This window comes from Sparassis crispa, assembly GCF_003851025.1.
Source record: "Sparassis crispa DNA, contig_000004F, whole genome shotgun sequence".
NCBI classification, from domain to species: Eukaryota; Fungi; Basidiomycota; class Agaricomycetes; order Polyporales; family Sparassidaceae; genus Sparassis; species Sparassis crispa.
In genome coordinates, this window is record NW_020939751.1 from 186,430 (window position 1) to 207,088 (window position 20,659).

General features: G+C 46.8%; 7 protein-coding genes across 7 annotated transcripts; 6 read left to right on the forward strand and 1 right to left on the reverse strand.

Moving 5' to 3' along the window:
- Positions 1-51: 51 nt before the first annotated feature.
- Positions 52-1,198, forward strand: SCP_0500600 (hypothetical protein; the record flags this gene model as incomplete). The annotated part of the gene is made up of 5 exons (XM_027758129.1): positions 52-191; positions 245-263; positions 323-806; positions 878-962; positions 1,015-1,198. The coding sequence occupies 5 exons, from the start codon at positions 52-54 to the stop codon at positions 1,196-1,198; spliced, it is 912 nt and encodes a 303-aa protein (XP_027613930.1).
- A 164-nt stretch (positions 1,199-1,362) lies between these two features.
- Positions 1,363-3,444, forward strand: SCP_0500610 (hypothetical protein; the record flags this gene model as incomplete). The annotated part of the gene is made up of 8 exons (XM_027758130.1): positions 1,363-1,441; positions 1,497-1,610; positions 1,663-1,849; positions 1,907-2,369; positions 2,421-2,497; positions 2,546-2,768; positions 2,819-2,998; positions 3,319-3,444. The coding sequence occupies 8 exons, from the start codon at positions 1,363-1,365 to the stop codon at positions 3,442-3,444; spliced, it is 1,449 nt and encodes a 482-aa protein (XP_027613931.1).
- A 1,597-nt stretch (positions 3,445-5,041) lies between these two features.
- SCP_0500620 (hypothetical protein) lies at positions 5,042-7,197 on the forward strand (the record flags this gene model as incomplete). The annotated part of the gene is made up of 9 exons (XM_027758131.1): positions 5,042-5,172; positions 5,221-5,353; positions 5,432-5,607; positions 5,664-5,760; positions 5,820-5,861; positions 5,923-6,081; positions 6,189-6,279; positions 6,336-6,479; positions 6,536-7,197. The coding sequence occupies 9 exons, from the start codon at positions 5,042-5,044 to the stop codon at positions 7,195-7,197; spliced, it is 1,635 nt and encodes a 544-aa protein (XP_027613932.1).
- A 5,041-nt stretch (positions 7,198-12,238) lies between these two features.
- Positions 12,239-12,746, reverse strand: SCP_0500630 (hypothetical protein; the record flags this gene model as incomplete). Its single annotated transcript, XM_027758132.1, has 2 exons — positions 12,239-12,352; positions 12,402-12,746. 2 exons carry the CDS (start codon positions 12,744-12,746, stop codon positions 12,239-12,241), a joined length of 459 nt encoding a protein of 152 aa, XP_027613933.1.
- Positions 12,747-13,365: 619 nt separating this feature from the next.
- On the forward strand, positions 13,366-14,710 carry SCP_0500640 (monooxygenase; the record flags this gene model as incomplete). Its single annotated transcript, XM_027758133.1, has 4 exons — positions 13,366-13,652; positions 13,706-13,848; positions 13,906-14,511; positions 14,616-14,710. The coding sequence occupies 4 exons, from the start codon at positions 13,366-13,368 to the stop codon at positions 14,708-14,710; spliced, it is 1,131 nt and encodes a 376-aa protein (XP_027613934.1).
- Positions 14,711-14,864: 154 nt separating this feature from the next.
- SCP_0500650 (hypothetical protein) lies at positions 14,865-16,286 on the forward strand (the record flags this gene model as incomplete). The annotated part of the gene is made up of 5 exons (XM_027758134.1): positions 14,865-14,937; positions 14,997-15,055; positions 15,104-15,502; positions 15,565-16,178; positions 16,241-16,286. 5 exons carry the CDS (start codon positions 14,865-14,867, stop codon positions 16,284-16,286), a joined length of 1,191 nt encoding a protein of 396 aa, XP_027613935.1.
- A 280-nt stretch (positions 16,287-16,566) lies between these two features.
- On the forward strand, positions 16,567-17,954 carry SCP_0500660 (hypothetical protein; the record flags this gene model as incomplete). The annotated part of the gene is made up of 6 exons (XM_027758135.1): positions 16,567-16,639; positions 16,687-16,757; positions 16,810-16,860; positions 17,102-17,182; positions 17,243-17,856; positions 17,909-17,954. 6 exons carry the CDS (start codon positions 16,567-16,569, stop codon positions 17,952-17,954), a joined length of 936 nt encoding a protein of 311 aa, XP_027613936.1.
- Between the last annotated feature and the right edge of the window lie 2,705 nt (positions 17,955-20,659).

Genomic DNA, 20,659 nt, shown 5'->3' on the forward strand with positions numbered 1-20,659 from the left:
CAAGGGAATTTTTCTGGCGGTTCCAGAAAAATTCCCTTGAGAGCATTACTCATGTCTTTGCTCGGCCTCTCTGAGGCTGACCTGCTGTTTCTCGTCGACTTCATCCGCTCTCGGGCTAACCTCCCTCCACAAATTACCTCTATTCTATCTAAGCTTAACCCAGCTGCCTCTCTGGAGCTTCCAGTCATCCAGTGGCATATCTGTCTCCTTTGCTGATGCCAATGCTGACCCCCACTCATGCTAGACCTCATCTTCAAGGCTCAGTTGAGTACATTCCCCCTTTCTTGGGTTGTCTCTTCCTAACACATTTTGTACTATCAAGATATGCACTTCTCTGAGATTACCTTCGATCCTCGAAGACCTCGCTGCAGCTGGCCACTCTGAGGACAATGCTACCTTTGAGTACCTCCACCTCCAGCATACGCATGGACCCCCTCCAGGTTCTCTGGGTTCTTCACTCACCCCATCTCCTGGAAGTCTGTATGAAAATCAGAATGCCAATGCCGACTGGCCTGTTGAGGACGAGAATGAGGTTGAGGATGAGGGCGAGGAGAATATGGAGGACAAGAGTGAGGAGAATATGGAGGACGAGGGTGAGGAGAATATGGAGGAGGAGACATCGGATGAGGAGCCTCTCATAGACTTGGTGCATCATCTTGGTGGAGGCAACTGTGTTCGAGGGGGAAAGAAAGCAGGCAAGGCACATGGAATGGCGTTGATAGAGAACGATCCTGCAGAGGAGGATCAACGCATGGAGATTTTTGAGGATGCGAATGTCGAGCAGGGTGATAGTCCATTCAACGAGAGTGACTGGACAGGTCTCCCGGCAGGAACACCAGCACGGTGGACTGTTGCTGACATTCCTGCTGTTCTGGAGGTGGGCCTGGCAAGGCTGCTACCCACTATGTTGCATTGCTTGCTGAGGGCACATCAAGCAATGTTGAAGGCCCAGAGGTTGCTATGTAAGTGTCAATTTGGTGCATACATTGTGATTGAGTTGACGGCAGCTTGTAGTTGGGTTGGTGCCATGAAGGATCTTGTCGAAGGTCATATGTGGGAGCATCTAGATAGCGCCTTCGACACTAATGCATTGAGGGCACTCGTCTACCACGTACATCGAGCTGAACATGTGCTGTTGGGCACAGAAGTTGTGGCAATGTTTGCGAAGGTCCAATTGGCCATAAAGATAGAAATGTGAGCATTTCGTCTTCAATTCACCACCATAGTACTTAAAACTATTCATAGCACCCTTCAGAGAGACAATGCTGGCCTGAAGAAGGGGAAGAAGAGGGAAGGGGAAAAAGAGGGAAGGGGAAGAAGAGGAAGAAGCTTTCAGACCTTTATAAAAAGCACATCACCGCAATGGAGAATGCCCCGCAAGAGAAAATGTTCCGCAGGTGGGTAGCAATTGGTCAGAGATTTGCAGCTCTTGCTGCAGCAGGTGAGTCCATTTAGTATCTCTCTGCTACACATCTCAAGGTGCTTTCTTTTCTCAGGTTCTGTATATCTCCTTATCATCATTGCTGCTCGTGGTCATTACAAAACGATCGGGTTGCTGCAACAGCCCACCATCTGGGTGATGTGTAATACGTTACGGTGGCCGAATCCAGGTAACCAATTCAGTAAGTGTGATGAAATGCACTGAAGCTGAACATCAACCAGATACGCTTATTGGACAGCACATTCTGAGTCAACTTATCCCTCTCATTGACTATGTCTGCCAAGCTATTCCTCTGAGTATAGACACCATCTTTCCACCGTCCTGGCTTCAGGAAGTTGGACTAACACAGCACATTAACTGTCAAGATTTTGATCTAACGGTCACTTTCTTTGACACATTTACATATAAGTAAGCCTTGTCTTTTGTATCTACCATGGTCGATTCTAAGACATGATCTCACATTAGATGTTTTCGATCTGTTGATTGTCATCACCCTTCATGGGCACCTTGTCTGATCTCTGAAGATATCATGGAGATGGATGAAGGCCCTACGTCCATGTATCTGATGACTAGAAATCTCCTGTTTGCGGCATCTAGCACAGCTTCAACACGTCTACCTTCTCCGATAATTGATGCAAAAGGTGAACTAACTGGTGATGCAGTGGATCTGCAGGATACTAGGCTTGATAGAGATCCCTTTCCTGATGCTCCATCATTCCGCTCTGAGCAGTTCTACACTCCAGATGCAAGTTCTCCACAGTATCTGGTCCTTGATACCAATTTTGACCTGGATACTCCAATGAACAAGGCTTGTCCTTATCCCAAGAAGAAGAAGGAGACTAGCAAGTGGATTAGGTGGTCTGACCAGCAGCGCAAGTATGCGGAGAATGCCTATAATGCGACAACTCTTGCAGACTTTGAAACAAAGGTATGTTCGTTATATCTCTCCATATATATCTATTAATCTTCTCTTGCACAGGTCAAGCACCATTACTCTTCTGATGGTGTGAAGGTCACGAACTCCTATATTCGTCTAGACTGCTCAGCCTTTGCGGGGTACGTTGCTTACTATTATCTAAATTACTGTTTCTAAATATCTTGCAGGAAAGAAATTCAACTTAATTGCAAAGATGGAGAGCTGCTTGCCTTTGTTGCAGCAGATATGTCACAAGCGATGAGAGAAGGACTGGAGCGAGGTCTTCGTTCAATCTTATTCAGTGGTGGGCTATCGGAGTATCAGCTGCAAGATGTGGACACTGCTGCCAGTCCTGGTCAGCACAAGTTTCCTTGCATTCATTTCTCCCGCTATGCACGTAATATTGTTCGGGTGCGTTATCTTGCATCTCTACTTCATACAACATACTGAATTATCTTTAGGGTGATGATGCTCCTGACGATGTCCATCCACTATTTCTCTACAAGGCCAAGGTTGTTTGTGGGTATATGAATCATCACCAGATGATACCTTATGTTTGGAAGGAGTTTTTTGATCATGAGCAGGAGTACGATGCTTTGTACAATGTCTTTGAAGAATTCTTTCAATGGATTGCTGATAAGGTGAGTTTTCTGAGTTTGCTATTATAAAAGTAATTGCCTTATCGGAAGTGCAGCTCCGTCAATGTCTTCCTGACATTTACGATGCTATCGAGATATCTGCGGATGCCCTTCCTGCACGTGAGGCCTCACCGTGCCATCCCTTCACTAGCCTGGTTCTTAACATTAACGTTATTATGCACGCACATCAAGATGTCAAAGATCTCAAGGTGTGCTTGATGCTTGTTCTTGGACGACATGATGGTGGTGATTTATGCTTTGTTGAACCCGGTATTGTTCTTCCTCTGCAAAGCGGTGACTCAGTTGTTTTTTATTCTCTTAAGCTTACTCACTTTAACCTGCACTATCGCGGTGAGAGAGCCTCTCTTGTGTTACATTCAGACAGAGACAGTGAAGATTGGGATAAAGATCAGAAGGGTTGGCAGCATAGCACGTTTATGAATTCTTAGTAGCTTGCATATGTTCTTAGATTTGGCAGACGAATTATGACTATTTTCCTGGTCTGGTACTGTAAGTTATGCTGCCGCGTCTCGTCTTATCTTTGCAAAGTCCCACTTCAGTCTGTGCATAATATTGCACTCGATGCCTGTCCATCTAACTCCTCGACCCCAACACATTCCGAGTTTCCTTCACTACCCTTGCAAGGTTTCTGGCTGCAATCGATGGTTTAAGAACAAGGATGGACTTACGAAACACACTCGGTCCACTCATGCTCACACTCCTCCTGCACAGAGGCAAACAAACACTATTTATCAGGCACAATATGCAACGTCTTCTCATGGCAATGCTCATGATGATCAGGAAGCTGAAACTGATTCAGAAGACGAGTCTAGTGATACACAGTCTGAAGATGACAATTCTGCATCTGCACGCTCAAGTTCTTCGAATCGTGCACCATCATAGTCTCCAGTATATTCAGATGGTGCTAATGCCTTGTCCGTTTCTGAATCGGATATTGACCCGGAGGATGGAAGTGACTTCGATGGTGAATTCAATGCCAAGGACTACACTAGAGTGGATCCAGATCCAATTGGTGTGACAAGAGAATATCATCCCTACATTAATAGTAAGTTCGTCTGCTTGCATGCAAATTTCACTAAGTCCTCCTATGTCTGACAGGAAGGCCATGTGATGAAAATGGGATCTATCTTCCAAATGGTACACCTCCCCCACCTCCCCCTGCTCCAGAACCAGATGATTGGTTCCCTTACCCCGATCGAGTAGCCTTTGAAATGGCTGAATTCCTTTACAAATGAGATCAAATGTCAGCAGATAAGATCGACACACTTCTTCAGTTGTGGGCCGCCAGTCTAGTACAACATCAGGACCATCCACTGTTTGCAGATCACGAAGAGCTATACAGTACAATAGATTCAACATTACTTGGTGAGGTCAGGTGAGAATCATTCAATTTGCAGTATGAAGGCGAGCTTCCCGAGAGAAATGTTCCCTCATGGATGACGGCGAAGTACGAGGTCCATTTTCAAAATCCACGAGAAGTATTTCGCAACCAAATGGCAAATGTTGATTTTGATGGTGAGGTTGACTATGGACCACTACGGGAGTTTGAGAATGGCAAACGTCACCTGAAAGACTTTATGTCTGGAGATTGGGCCTGGAGGCAAGCAGTGAGCTTATTCTGTTTGTTTTTATCTTTGTAACTAATGTCAGTCAATCTTAGGACCTCATTGCACAGGATCCAAGTACGCATGGTGCAGCCTTTATTCCTGTCATTCTTGGCAGTGACAAAACTACTGTCTCTGTTGCTACTGGACAAAATGAGTATTATCCACTGTATGGATCCATTGGAGGTGTACACAATAATGTACGTCATGCACATCGCAATGCTGTAGCACTGTTGGGCTTTCTTGCCATTCCGAAGAGTGAGTTACGATCTAAGTGTCGATTCTAATGGTGGCACATGAGCTGATCACTTGAATGGTAATAGCTGATAAGGAGTTCTCCGAGGATGCAACGTTTCACAAGTTTTGCTGACAGTTGTTTTATAGTTCATTGTCAAGGATCTTACAGCCATTGAAGCCTGGAATGACAACGCCAGAGGTTACACTATGTGCAGATGGCCACTATCGGCGGGTCGTGTATGGTCTCGGTCCCTATATCGCAGACTATCCAGAACAAGCTCTGCTTGCATGTGTCATCTCTGGCTGGTGTCCAAAGTTAGCCATTCCATTACTTACTTTTCACTTCACTGACAGTTTTTCTAGGTGCACCGCTCCAAGAAATGATCTTGACGGTCCCGGCTATGGGTTGCGTTGCCATGAACATACTGAACTGCTAGTACGAGAACTAGAACTTGGTGTGTTATGGGATGAATATGGTCTCGTTGGAGATATAGTGGTGAGTCTAGCCTTAGATTCAATGCGCTGTCATTTCAATTTTACCACTTTCATAGCTGACTTTCTTTCACCATTACAGCCATTTACAAATGATTTTCCTCGAGCCGACATTCATAAACTCCTCTCTCTGGATCTTCTTCATCAGATCATTAAGGGAACATTTAAGGATCACCTTGTTAGCTGGGTGGAGGACTACATCCATCTAACCTATGACAAGAAGGAAGTGAAGAGAATTATGGCAGATATTGATCAACGGTGAGTTTTTATGAAGTCTAACTGTTTCATCATATAAAGCTTGCCTCCCATTATAGCATTGCAGCTGTACCTGCATTCTCTGGTCTACGGCAATTCCCTGAGGGCTGTGGATTCAAGCAATGGACAGGAGATGATTCAAAAGCATTAATGAAGGTTCGTTCTTGCTAGTACTAAATAAATGGTTTCACCAAATGTATATATATATGTACTAGGTTTATCTTCCTGCAATCATCGACTACGTTCCTCAGGACATGGTACGTGCCATCCGTGCCTTTCTTGAGTTCTGTTATCTCGCAAGGTGCAACATCCACACAGAGCGGACACTTGAAGCACTTCAGGATGCTCTTGATCGCTTTCACCATTATCGAAAAATCTTTGAGACTTCTGGTGTTCGACCTGATGGCATTTCACTCCCTCGGCAGCATTCTCTTTGCCATTATAAATTCTCAATTTGGGAATTTGGCGCTCCGAATGGTTTGTGCTCGTCAATCACTGAATCAAAGCATATCAAAGCTGTCAAGGAGCCTTGGCGATGATCAAGCAGATACAAGGCTCTTGGGCAAATGTTGCGGACAAACCAGAGAATCGACAAGCTTGCAGCTGCTCGCATTGACTTCACAAATCGTGGGATGCTGAATGGCTCGTGTCTTTCAGAGGTATTACAGAAGCTAGGTAAGCCTATTTATGTCTCTGTCATCAGTTTATTGAGTTATCAACAGTTGCTGTAGATGACAGTCTCAGCGAGAAAGAAGATGTTGAAGCAAATGCCGATCATCTCACAATAAAGCCATCAAATTGTGATGAGCAAAATGATGATGGCGCTGTTTCTGGACCAACAATTCTTGCATACGTTGACTTGGCTGCCACTATTCGTGAGCAGCGATTAACTTCATTCTGCCATATAGTTCTGCTGACCAATTTATAACAGAGCGGCAACATGCCAGAAGCTTTGCTGAACTTGCTAAGGAGATCAATCAACTGAAACTTCCTGAGCTCATTCGATGGTTTCTTTATGATCAGTTGAATCCAGATAACCCCCGACCTGCATCCGACATTGATATCAATGAATGTCCCACACTCAAGGGAAAGATCTCTATGCACTACTCTGCCACTGCGACATATTATGCTCCTAGTGATCCATGTGGTGTCGGCGGGATGCATTGTGAGCATATTCGAGCAAACCCAGTATGGCGTGGACTTGCTCCACATTTTGATTGTGCCCTCATCAACTGTGACTCGACTCAGGATGGCATGCTGGGAATCGAGGTTGTTCGCATCCATTTATTCTTCTCTTTCAAGCACGAAGGTCACCGATATTCCTGTGCCCTTGTCCATTGGTTCCAACGAATCGACGACCAGCCAAATGAAGATGTCAGCATGTGGGTTGTTCAGCCAGAAATGGATGTGCAACACATACCTTTTATGTCCGTAATCCATCTCGACTCTATAATATGTGCCACACACTTGATCCCTGTGTATGGCGATGCACGTATATCACGAGATATCACAGATGAGAACTCCCTGGATGCATTTCAGGCTTTCTATGTCAACAAGTTTGCTGACCACCATGCATTCGAAATCCTGTCATGATTTGATTCAACATGTGTAGAGAAGGAAGCATATTGGAAGGCCCGCTCTCCTTCAAGTGCGTCATCCCATTCATTTGAGATTTTAATTTGAAGCCTGAGTCACATCAGTCTTATGCGGTGAGCACTAATCTCTTATCTCATCACACAAACAAGTCATTAACAGTGTTATAGATCTCCTCCAGGGCTTCAGCAACCTCATCAATGGGAATGTACTTCCACTACCATACTATAAATACGAATGCAGCATCATGTGCATACAGGCTTATTTCAGTCACACTAGCGTAGCAGAAAACTTTTGCCAGGCATTGAATGGCTCTCAGCTTCCCTTCGTAGGAAAGGGCAAGCTCAATCCAATGACAATACACTTTGGTTCACTTAGTGTCCTTGTTCTGCGCAACTCCTTTAATGACTTATGTTACTTACCAAGTATATACATTAGTTGACTTATCGAACTTGACATGCGTGCTCAACTGCCTTATCTAGTGGCTTAACATCATAATTACTATTTTTACTTACTAATACAGACTAAGTAAAGCCAAGAAAGGTCTCAAAATATAATTTAACACTTGATTTCCTTATCGGACTTGACATGCGTGCTCAACTGCCTTATCTGGTGGCTTAATGTCATAATTACTATTTCTACTTACTAATATAGACTAAGTAGAGCCAAGAAAGGTCTCAAAATGTAATTTAATGCTTGTTTCCCTTATCGGAGTTGACCCCCTTAGATAAGATGCTTAAGCTGATCAAAGTAAATTTAAGGTTTTCCTGATGCTGTCAGGTGTGTGGGGCTTGTGTGTGGCTTCTCTTGTCAAAGTGGTCTAAATGGCCATATGTGGCGGTGAACCTGCCAGTGGCGTGGATGTAACAAAAAAGGAGATGGGTGGTGTGTGAGCTCGAGAGGAGTTTGGACAGCAATGTGGCTATGCAGCTGAGCTCCTGAGTAAGGACATGGCGGTGTGGGTGGTAGGCTGGGCAGCTGAGGAGGAAGTGCTGTACTGATTCTACATGAGACTTGCAAGCTGGGCAGAGTTTCATTGAGGAGCACTTGATGCAGTGCAGGTGTGCATTGAGCGGTGCATGCCTGCTATGACCAAGTAAGTACAGAGAGGCCATCGGTCCACCAATTTCTAGATTAGCAGTCAAGGCATTCACAATCCCTGTATGAAGCTGTGTAAGAAGGCTGACGTGGCAGTGTGGGAGGTTGGCGACGAGTTTTTTGAACTTTGTGGAGGGGAGGGAGGGGTCTATACGTGCGAAGGCATGTCCACGCTCAGAGTTCATCTATTGTGTCGCTGCTCTGTCTTTCAGGTGCTTCAGGTGGCATTCTCGCAGCTTGGAGGCGCTGAGGGGGAATCACGTAGGCTCTTGGAAAGCATGGCATCGAGGGTGGCCTCTCCATGGGCCACTTTCTTGGCTTCTTTGTCGGCTTGTTCATTACCCTCAATGTCCTATTACTGACTTACCTTCCACGAAGCCAGCGTCAAGCACACTTCAGTATCTGCTTTTGAGTATCAGTCAATGAACTGCAGCCCGGCCAGACTCTTTGGGCAATATACTGTCCCTGCATTTCCTTATTGTCAAATGATCCCGTATTGCTAAAAACCTCAGGGTAGAATACCAGCTTTCCTACAGCGGACCTAATTGACTCTCTGATAAGATTGAATGACAGTCCTGTTCCAGAAACAATAAGGCTGAGCTGCAGAAACTGCAGCCAAGTGCCATAAATCTCATGCAGCATGCTATATTCACCACGTTTGCTCATGCATCAGGAAAACTCAACTTTCTCTTATGGACTTATTTAGACTTTTGGGTCTGACAACCCTTATTTAAGGCTATAAGTGTTCAAATAAGTCGAATTTCAGACACTCAGGGAATATGCCTTAGGTCCTTTTTGTCCTTATGTCCTTAAATAAGGACTATAAGTCCATTTAAGTTATTTAAGTGTTCTTTTAAGGAAAAGTGGGGTTTTTCTGATGTGTACAAGTAGAAAGCTGTCATTTCTCTCTCAGATGCAATCTGAGCTTCATCGAAGGTGAGAAAAAGGTTAGCTGTGTGAACATGCTTGTGCAGAGTAACTGAATACCAGAGTGTCCTTATGTTGTTTTTCAATGCAAAAGTATCATTCATGGCTGAAATTACCTGCAATAATAGGGGGAGTCAAAGTTGAAGATTCTGCACGATTCCGAGTGCAGATTCTGATGATGGTTTTGGGTCTCAGAATTGATGCAAAATCAGAATTGTACCTGAATTGTGTCGAATTATTGAATCACCTCTGCAGGCGATCCAACGTGCCAGCATCGCCGCTCGCCAATTCTGTTAACCAACTCTTATGTAATGTTTGTTACTTCAACATACAAATCATATATAGCATTGTAACAGATTCTATTAAGTATTTAAAAAATGTTTTCGTGATCTCAACCCCCTCTAAGTCAACACACAACTCCTGTGCTTTCCTGCCCCTCTGTAACGAGTCGGTTCTGATGACTGTTACTCATTATGAACTGCTTACTACTTATCTAAGCAAGTTGCTTTATATCCTTTACACTCACCATCTAGCTGTATCTACACTCAGTCTTAGCTACTTTTGGCTATATATTGAGTCCACTGCAGCCCTGGTGAGTCTAAGCATCTAGGCTGCTTACATCCTCTGTGGGCATTCAGCAGAGCTTGGGCAGTTTCAGCTCGGTGCCATCATGGTGTGCATCGAGGCATGATACTTTGAGACTTACTAGTGCAGAACATAGCTTATAATTAAGAATATGACACTCTGTATTGAAGACACATAGCTCGACTTTCTAACTTGAGTATGAAGAATTGCTGTAAAATCAGCATCACTTGAAAGTGGGGTGGTCAAAGTTGATGATGATTCTGACCCAATTACAACTCGAGAATTGTCAGAGAATCTGGTAGCAGAATTGCCCACTCTGACCTTCCCTAATGAGTTAAAGATATCCTCCTGGCAGCAAACCTGGGAAGGCATAAGTTGAAGATAAACCCATCGACATCACAGTTTAGTTTTATCCTGCTGCAGCTTTGAGCATGATAAGAATAGATCTAAAATAAAAAGGCACTTGAATAAGATGAGGAGAAACAACTGTTCAGCAATGTCATAATTCTTCTTCAGTTCCTCATTTGCAATTTTCTCAGCTGCTGCAACTCTACTGGAAGCCATCATTGGTCACATCCAGGTATACATCAAGCCTACATATCGCCGTAATCGTGACAACATCCTCAAGGAGATACGAGAACATTCAGTTTCTCTGCTGCCAGTGTTGAAGTATATTCTCAGAGAACGACAATTCTCTGTAATTTGCTGCCTTGGTAAGTATGTGATGCATCCCATTACTCCAGATAAATTAATGTATTAGCGGAGGACAGGAAATTTTCGTATTGAACCAACTCCAGTATTCTCTTATACTAGTGTCACTCCTGAAGTACCAAGTGAGTGACATGATATATACTCTGATACATGACACTGATCAAATTCAACAACTGTTCAAGGAACCCCTGAAAGATGAGCACGAAACTCACCGGGCTCGCCAATGTCAATAGTTGAGATGAATGACATCTTAAACACGTTTTAACAGTGTATATTACCTACCATAAGGTCATTCATCAATGCTGAGAACTTGGAGCTCATACCCTTGCCCATTTCTGCAGATTATACACTGTTCTTTGATGGTTTGAGATCCATGGTCAAACAAAATACTGCAGTTCGGGACAGGGTTGATAAATTGTTTACTTTTTCAGGTTATCCACAGTGCAGCTCTGTCTCTTTATGTGTGCCATTATGGCCTTATTCTTAGTTAACTATTCTCACATCAGGCTCTTATTCAATACTTCTAGTGCTGGCAAGACTCAACTTCTAATTGAAGGTCTCTGCTGCTATTGGGGATTATACATTGTCTCGTGCTACAGCACATCACCTTTTGAGTTCAACGACACCAAGCTAGCATGGAATCTTCTCAAGACATCTCCAGATTTTACACCTGAGGTGCCTCTTAAGTCATCTCGAACCAGATTAGTTAGGTTAGTTAGTAAGGTTATCAGTTTGAGATGACTTGAGAGACACACCTCAGATGTAAAATATGGAGATGTCTTGAGAAGATTCCATGCTAGCTTGGTGTCATTAGACCCAAAAGGTGATGTGCCGTAGCACGAGACAATGTATAATCTCCAATAGCAGCAGAGACCTTCAATTAGAAGTTGAGTCTTGTCAGCACCAGAAGTATTGAATAAGAGCCTGATATGAGAATAATTAACTAAGAATAAGGCCATGATGGCACACATAGAGAGACAGAGCTGCACTGTGGATAACCTGAAAAAGTAAACAATTTATCAACTCTGTCCCGAACTGCAGTATCTTGTTTGACTATGGATCTCAAACCATCAAAGAACAGTGTACAATCTGCAGAAATGGGCAAGGGTATGAGCTCCAAGTTCTCAGCATTGATGAATGACCTTATGGTAGGTAATATACACTGTTAAAACATGTTTAAGATGTCATTCATCTCAACTATTAACATTGGCGAGCCCAGTGAGTTTCACGCTCATCTCTCAGGGGTTCCTTGAACAGTTGTTAAATTTGATCAGTGTCATGTACATCAGGAAAACCCCACTTTTCCTTAAAAGGGCACTTAAATAACTTAAATGGACTTATGGTCCTTATTTAAGGACATAAGGACAAAAAGGACCTAAGGCATATTCTCTGAGTGTCTGAAATTCGACTTATTTGAACACTTATAGCCTTAAATAAGGGTTGTCAGACCCAAAAAGTCTAAATAAGTCCATAAGAGAAAGTTGGGTTTTCCTGATATATCGGAGTATATATCATGTCACTCACTTGGTACTTCAGGAGTGGCACTAGTATAAGAGAATACCGGAGTTGGTTCAATACGGAAATTTCCTGTCCTCCGCTAATATGTTAATTTACCTGGAGTAATGGGATGCACTGCGTACTTACCAAGGCAGCAAATTACAGAGAATTGTCATTCTCTGAGAACATACTTCAATGCTGGCAGCAGAGAAACTCAATGTTCTCATATCTCCTTGAGGATGTTGTCATAATTACGGCGATATGCAGGCTTGATGTATACCTCGATGTGACCAAAGATGACTTCCAGTAGAGTTGCAGCAGTTGAGACGTGTAAGAGCTGCAGTGTAAGAGCTGTGAACCATTTCCATAACCGCAGCATCCTAAACCTCATGCTGTTTCACTGTGAAGGGATCATCCACGATAGTCAACCCTGCCAATGACTCCTCAATGCCAGACTGAATAGACGAAGCTTGATCTCCTGATGACATGTCATCCAAGCTCCCAACCTCAGCATTATTATTATGCAGGCTCTTGTTGAGAGCACCCGACGACGATTCTACGTTAGAAAGGCTCAGTCCAGATTCCGTGTCCAGGATCGTTTCTGCGAATATCTGCGCGTCGTCTCCTGATGCCATGCCTTCTGCTGGTCTGTCGTCCAAATTGTTGCTTGTACCACGCGTTCTCTTTAGGGATGATGCTGCGAGCGGTGGAGAGGGCGCGGAGCGCTTCATTGTAAGATAGCGCGGGAAAGTTGAGTCGAGAAAATGACCCTTGGACCGCGAGCGTCGCGCAATAAGCATGTGATTGCCATGCGCTAGGCGCCCATTCGTGTCGTATATCCAATATTTGTGCTCGCTCTGCGTTCCTACGTTCACTGGGTACGCTCGAGGTCTCTGTGTCCATCAATCATTTTCAAATCTTTTGAAGATGAAGACCCTCCTCTCGACAACATAGACACAAACATTCCCTCCGCGTTTCATCCGTGGATGGACATTACTTTGGCCACGGACAAACGTTTTCACGTAGAACCCAACGATATTTTGTTTTCTTGCGGCCAGAGCATCGTGCTAAGGACTGCCAAGTTGTTGGTGGTAAGTTCTCAACATACTGTACTCGAAAGAGAGCGCGTGTGCGGCAGGCATGTCCGTCGACTTAAAGATGCTGCGCCCACGAGTTTATTTGAAGACTTCAAGCATGCCTAGCGTGTGTTGGTGCTGGAGCATCTAATCCACGGAACAGCAGGTATGTATAGCTGCGCTCTCACTGACTTGACATTCCGGCAATGCTATATAACCTCCAGGCGTAATGTAAACCTCGGTAGACCAACGTCCCACTATTCATCCTCCCATCATGTCAGTCCCTACCGACTCAGTCGCTTTCTCCGAGAATCGCCGCCTGCTAGGAAAGCTCCTTGCCTACTACAGTGCCACCAGCATTGAAGAGCTCAACGCACAGGACGATCCTGAATTCTGGAGCCGGATGCTCTGGAGTATGTGGAAGTGGAATTACAAATTATGGGGCATGTATGCACAGTGCTTCGACATGACAGATCCTACCTTTCCGGTGGTTCAGCAGTGGGACGGAGAGAGGCGTTTCTTTTCCGACGGGAAGACTGGCGAAGTGATGCACGAAAAAACGTACGTGACGGTGCTGCAAGTGTCGAAGCATGCCGCTGATACAATACTGACAGCTATCGCAAGGCTGGGAGGGATGAGCCTGAACATATTATATACTCTCTTCCGAGGACTGAAAATCTCACCCGAGAAGGTCTCGCCTGCTTCCCCGAAGGAGCAATGGCCGCCAATGTCCGCGTCGCGGCCTATGCAACGACAGGTGAGTGTCTCCAGTACTGTTGGACAGGCTCTGGATTTCTGATTCCACATATTCCAGGCCATGGCACGGCCGTGCTGAAGCAGGTGTACTGGGGCACCCCGCTTTTCGGCGAGACTTCTTTCCAGCCAGACGACAAGATCCGGCTGCAAGTTAGTGTCGTGTTCAGCACACCTTCCATACCGGGCGAGAAAGGCCAGCTGAAGCAGGTCATGCTGTTCCGTGATGACGTGACTGCGAGACCGTGGTTCTCCCAGTCACAGTATTGGCAGGGGCACTTTGATGCCGCATTCGGTTCTTCGCCATCAATTAAGAAGATGGACATTCAGCAGGCCTCCAGCGTGATCTTCCATGGGTCCTCGAAACGCGCTCGTGGCTTCAAGATCACGCCTGACATGACCAATTATGCGAGGGTCACACTCGGTGACGGGGAAATTTTCGATATAGAGGCACTGGCCGAGGGCGGATCGGACGCGCAATTCTATGCTTTACATGACCAGGAGGGCTCGTCTGCGCTTCTGAACATTGTGCAATCCCCGGAGATGGGAAAGGCGTTGGCTGCGAAGTGGAGAGTAATATGGAAGTTGGGAGATCGGTTGATGGTGGGGGTGTGTGCGTACGATGGGGAGACGTACAAACAGCAACCTGCAGTGTATGAATTTGCGTGTGAGTGATTTTCTTATTACACGCACTTCTGCAGTCGTCGTCTTTATTTGCCGGGCCGCCTTAATGGTGCACCAATCCGCGCTAAAGGACTTTTCTCAAAGAAGGTGACACATGGCAGACGAAACTGAGTACTTACGCAAAGAACATGGGGCATCTCGATTCGCCTGAGAAAACACTGCAGGCCAGTTGGAAGCTCTAGACTTCTCTCAGGTGGCGCGGACGTCCCGCGCGACGCGACGCGTCTGGCATCATGCGCTGAGGGCGGGATATTTGTGCCTATTTGCAGTAGGTTACCTCTACCCCTAACTTGCTCAGAATGGTGTCCTCAACTGCTTGTGAAGCTACTGTTCATCATGCCACCACTTTATTCGTTGGAGGAGCTCACAGCTCTGGCTGATATGAATATTTCCGATACGGAGGAAGAAGGTATGGTTATCTCTACCGTTCAAAGGATGGAGACGTCATTCATACAGACGACCCCATAGCACTCAAGGAGCTAGGCAACGACGCCTTTCGTGTGAGAGATTTCCGAGGGGCCATTAAGGTATCGCTTCAGTTATGCAATATGACAATACGCTGAAAAGCGAGGCAGTTGTATACTTTGGCGCTGCAGAATTTGCCTGACTCGCCGGCCAACTTAGAAGCACGGCGGATACTCCTAGCAAATCGGGGGCAGACGTATCATCTGTTTGGGGATCTCTATACTGCGCTCAGGGATATTGACATGGCGCTGTCCCCTCGTTATACAAGGCCAGATTCACCTCGGATATTAACGACCAAATGCCGCTTCCGCCGGGCAAAGCTCCTTTTCACGTTCGCGCGGTACGATGAAGCCAAGGTAGATTTTGACACATTTGTGAATCTCATGGATGCCTTGGACATCTCTCTGGACGATGCTGAGACGGACCTGGGCAAATCCATCGACACTGGAGTGAGTGCGCCGAAAAGCGGTCAGCGGTATAAGAACGAGCAGCTCATGCGTGCAATCGACGTTTGTGGCCGTTTCAACCGACGTTCGTGCGGCAGGGCTAACCGTTTCTGTCTTCCTGACAGGCTCGTGGACTCGTTCTCAAACCGTTCAATCGCCTCAACTTTCCCCGTGGATCGACGGATCTCCTCTTCGGTCCGCCGGTCAGCGACGAGGATCCAATTCTTACCTTTTATACACGTCGGGGGACGGAATTCCCCTCAGACATGACACAGGCTTCCATAGCATATCCTCTCTCGATTACTGCACCGTATTTCAAGGCGCGCCCTGATCAGGGAGACGAGCCGTACTTAATGCACCCGGAAGATCCATATCCCGACGATGTACAGCTGTCGTGGTTCATGGACAACCTGTTCAAGAGCGCCATGGTCATGTTTCCGTCCCATCTCTTCTCGGATGCGGAGCACCGCCGCTGCGTTTATGGGGCACTCGACCACGACGACCCACGACACAGCGTCGTTATGGTGCACACGGCGCGTGGCCGCATGCTCATAGTCCCGCGTACCGCAACCCTTAAGCAGATCATCGAGGGAAGCAGATGGCCACGCGACGATCCGCTACCGTTTGAGGATAGGCGCCAGCAGCCGCGGCGAAGGGACGACCCGATAGATGGCATTGAACTTGGTCGGGGCGGCTCCATTGAGCTGTATGTCATTCCCAATGAAAAGTTGTCACACCAGTGAGTCGCTGCTCGTCGTCTATACATCGTGAGATGCATGCATCTGTTGACCCCTGCGCAAGTGTTGAATATCACGAGAAATGTTTCAAGTTCGTGAAAGTCGAGTGAGGCTTTGGCGTCACCAAAGGGAGCACACCATAATTTGCATTACCATTCCTGCTGTACGACTCTGTAGCCAGATTCAGCACGTCTCCTCACGCGATCCTTGTCCTGGGAATTTCCCACTTTCCAGCTCTCCAGAGGCATATATTCGCTGACCAGTATTGATTGAGTAGGATGCGATGGGCTCGATCAGAGAGGTAGTGTTTGCCTTTATTTGTAGGAAGTTCACCGTGACGCTGTCATTGGCGCCAACTGACCCTGCATGACCTCTAAAACCTAGTCCATCATGTCGACAACGTTATCAACGGAAGAACTCGCAGCTTTGGCTGAGATGAATATTTCTGACACGGAAGAAGAAGGTATGGTTATTTCTGCCATCCGAACGATGGAAACATTATGTACGCAGACGACCCGACGGCCCTGAAAAGGCTCGGGAACGATGCCTTCCATACGAAAGATTTTTTAAAGGCGATCAGGGTGAGGATATGGGCCTATCATCAATATTCATCTATATTGAAAGGAGCTGCAGTTGTATACTTTAGCGCTGCAGAATTTGCCTGAGTCGGATGCTCCTGCTGTCGTATAAGCTCGGCGAACTCTCCTGGCAAACCGGGGGCAGGCGTATCATTCTCTCGGGGACATCTACACTGCGCTCAGGGATATTAACATGGCGTTGTCCCCTCGTTACACCAAGCCTGATTCGCCTACAACACTGACGGTTAAGTGCCACTTCCGCCGGGCGAAGCTTCTCTTCTTGTTTGCGCGATACGACAGGAGCGCGTCGAACGTACTCCAATTGGAAACTGCTGAGACGGAGCTAGGGAAAGGAGATCAACAAGGGCGTTACTGCACCGAAGAGTGGAAAGCAGTACCAGAAGGAGCAGCTCATCCGCGCAGTAGACGTTGGTCGTGCCTTTTGGCTCGTCTGAGCGCTAGAACTGAGTGTTTCTCCTCACTCGCAGGCTCGCGGACTCATCATCAGGCTCGATGATCGCCTCAATTTTCCCTATCCGCCAGAGGAGCTCTTGCAGGGCCGCTCAGCCGACATGTTGGATCCAGTTCTTACCTTGGTCAGGCGTCGGGGAACGCAAGCCCCGTCTGACATGAGGCTGGCCCCCATAGCGTACCACGTCTTGATTGTTGCACCATATTTTAAGGCGCATCCCTCTCAGGGGAACAAGCCATACTCAATTCGCGCCTCCGATCTCGTGTACGACGATGCGCCTATCTCGTCGTTCATAAGCAACCTCTTCAGTAGCATCATGCTCAATTTCCCGTCGAACCTTGTCTCGGACGCAGAATATCGCCAATACATGCACACGGCCCTCGCTCACGACGACCCGCGTGACAGCGTCATCATGGCGCTGAGCTCACGCGGCCGCATGCCCATCGTGCCGCGCTCTGCTACCCTTAAGCAGATCATTGCGGGGACTAGATGGCCCCGTGATGGCCCGCTGCCCTTCGAAGACAAGCGCCAGCGTCCGCGTCGGAGGGACGACCCTGTCGACGGCATCGAACTTAGCTGGGGAGGCTTCATTAACTTGTATGTCATCCCTAAGGAGAAGTTGGCGTACCAGTGAGTTGACGCGCACCGTCTGTGTATTGTGGTGTGCTGACCCTTGCGCAAGTGTTCAATTCATAGAGTCGGGCCACAAGCTTGTAGGTTTACAGTGAGATCCATTGGTCGATCGAAGAAATGAATCATCGATGCTTCAAACACAGTTGTAGACATTCTGCGTCGATGTTTGTTCCTCGGGATATCCATGTCTGACAATACTTTTATTCAAGGGGAATTGATGGTGTTGGTCTTGTATCATATTTCGCCGTATACCATGAGTATCTCGGGACGGATTGTATGAATGGAATCGACGGATTATGCGTTACAGTTGGTATCGTGATGAACAGGACAGAGAGCGCACTGAACGAGAAAGCACGATGATCTAGACCGCGAAATGAGAGTGGCGCAGAGCGAGGGTCGACGGCGAGCAACATCAGGCACTATAAAATTGCCAGTCGAATACATACACAATCAGCGCGAAGACCGAGATAGACCACGTACATATAGAGCCACCCTTTTTGTCTCCCGATCTCCTGCCCTTTTTAACCGTAGCTTCAGCCTTGTCGGTATTGACGATTCAGGTGCCAGGACATGTTCATATTTTGCGTGAAGTCATAGTCGGTGATCAAGTTATAGCTAGCCCGTTCTGGTGGTGGGCAGAAGCAGGCTTCGATGCATCGTGTGCGGATACACGCAGCGCCCCGGAACCCATCTCCAAAAGTTCGTCTTGCATCCTCTGACTGCATAACACGAAATACATGGACCACATCTCCTGGTATCTTGACAACATATCCCGTTCAACGTCGAAGATATTGCAACGCTCCGCGATGTAACTGTGGAGGTGGATCCAAGTTAGAGGAGAAGATGTCAAATAAGCAGTAAATCGGTTCAACAGAGGTATCAAGCGAACGAGCGCAACTCACGTCTGTTGGAGCAAGACTGATGTTACGGAGTGGGCTCATAGATACAGCTTCTTGTTAGCGGAAGACAGTCGTTCCCTTTAGTTATGGAGTATGTAGTCCTCATCCTGGTCCGCAGGAAAGGCGTAGGAAAGGCGTTAGGACTGCTAGTTCGGGGATCGTAAGTCTTCGAGCTAGCGCTAAGCGGGCATAATTCTCGGGACGGCAGTCGAACAATTCGTTGTGATGCGTTGCTAGGATGAACTTGAAGAAAGAAAGAGGTGCACCGCGTGAAATCCGAGGTTTCTAAGAGCCAGAATCTTATGAAATCCTGCGCACCTCAGATTTTGAGCCCCATAGAACCTTGAGGTACCGTGGACCGTCACGTTACGAATTCGAAGGTGCCACTCTGCTTGGGCAGAACTTTACTGGCGGGCCCAATAATCTAGTCTGCTTTCTGACGCGGGGGGTTAATCGAGAGGTCGGACAATTTAGACGGAGCCTGAAATTTACTAAGGATTCGATACACCGGCAGTTCAAATCAATAAGCCTGCGGTTACAACCCGTTCCATTGCCGACGGGCGCTTACGACCTCTGCCAGTGGGCCCGCTCAGCGCTCAGCGGCCGCTCACCTTTGGAACTTCATTAATGCACCTGCTGGCTCGTCGACTCATGCATTCATCTTTGTACTGCGGGAAACAGACATTGCGGCAGCATAATCTGACCATGTTCTGAAGTTTGGTATAACTTGAATGCTGCTGCCGAGGAGTGGGAGGTCAGCAGATGATATTCATCAGCTTCGACACCTCAGTTCTTCTCGTTTGACTGCCGTAACATTAATTACAATGCAACCTACACAAGATTATAAGGTTCATCCACCTTGGCATACATGCCCTGTCAATCATATGGCTTTACCCTTGCAGTAGTGCATGAGGATGAATGTACCCCACTGATTGATTCTTATTTCTATGTACAGTATCACAGTATTCCCAATAAATATAGCTGGTCAAAATTTTTCTGAGGCAAACCAGAATGTATGGCACACACATACCACAACTAAGCATGTTTTCCATTCCGTGAGACGCAGTGCGACGCGTCTGTAGGAGGGACGCGTTTTTTCGTTTGTCATTGCACGTGATATGCCGATCGGCAGTGACCGACCTCTTAGAAAGACCCCCATTAAGGAAAGCAGACGTCAGATACGGATATCCTGAGGTACGAAGGTTGAAGCAGAGTAGCTACACTGCCTTTGGGAGACTACAATAATCTTCCTTGCGCCCTTGGAGTGCGACAGGACCCTGGATAATCCCCCCAAAGGTCGTCGCCAAAACCCCCCCAATTTACAAAAATCTGTCCGGCCCATTTTTGGCCGGTTTAGGGAGTTTTTTGTCCGGAAATAGCGACATCCTCGCTCTGGGGATGTCCATTTTAGGCAATTTGTGGCTATTTTTAGCCTTTTTCGGCTTTTTCCGGCGATTTTCCGGCGATTTTTGCCCCAGAACAGTTCCATGTCCGGATAGTACGACGGCTACATGGTCCTTAGGGGGTCCATTTGTCCGGACATGACGACGGCGTGAGGTCGATTTTCGCAAAAATCTGTCCGGATTTGGCGACGACCTTTGTGGGGATTATCCAGGGTCCTAGTGCGACATACCTCATTCGTGCCCACGCATGGTCTTCTAATTGAAGCATCCAGCTGACCTGACCGTGCATTCACTCAAACGCGTTGCCGTGCCCATGCTCCGCGATCGACAGTGACCAACGTTTCGTTATCAGATTTCTTGGAGCAGAGAACCATCCGCTCAGGCGATGCATACAGCCCCAACAGGCAGCTGTGCACACAGCATGCCGCCAGCCAAGTTCGCATAATTATACCAAGCCCGTTCTATGACATTCCAGGCGATCGCGAATGATCACTCCGC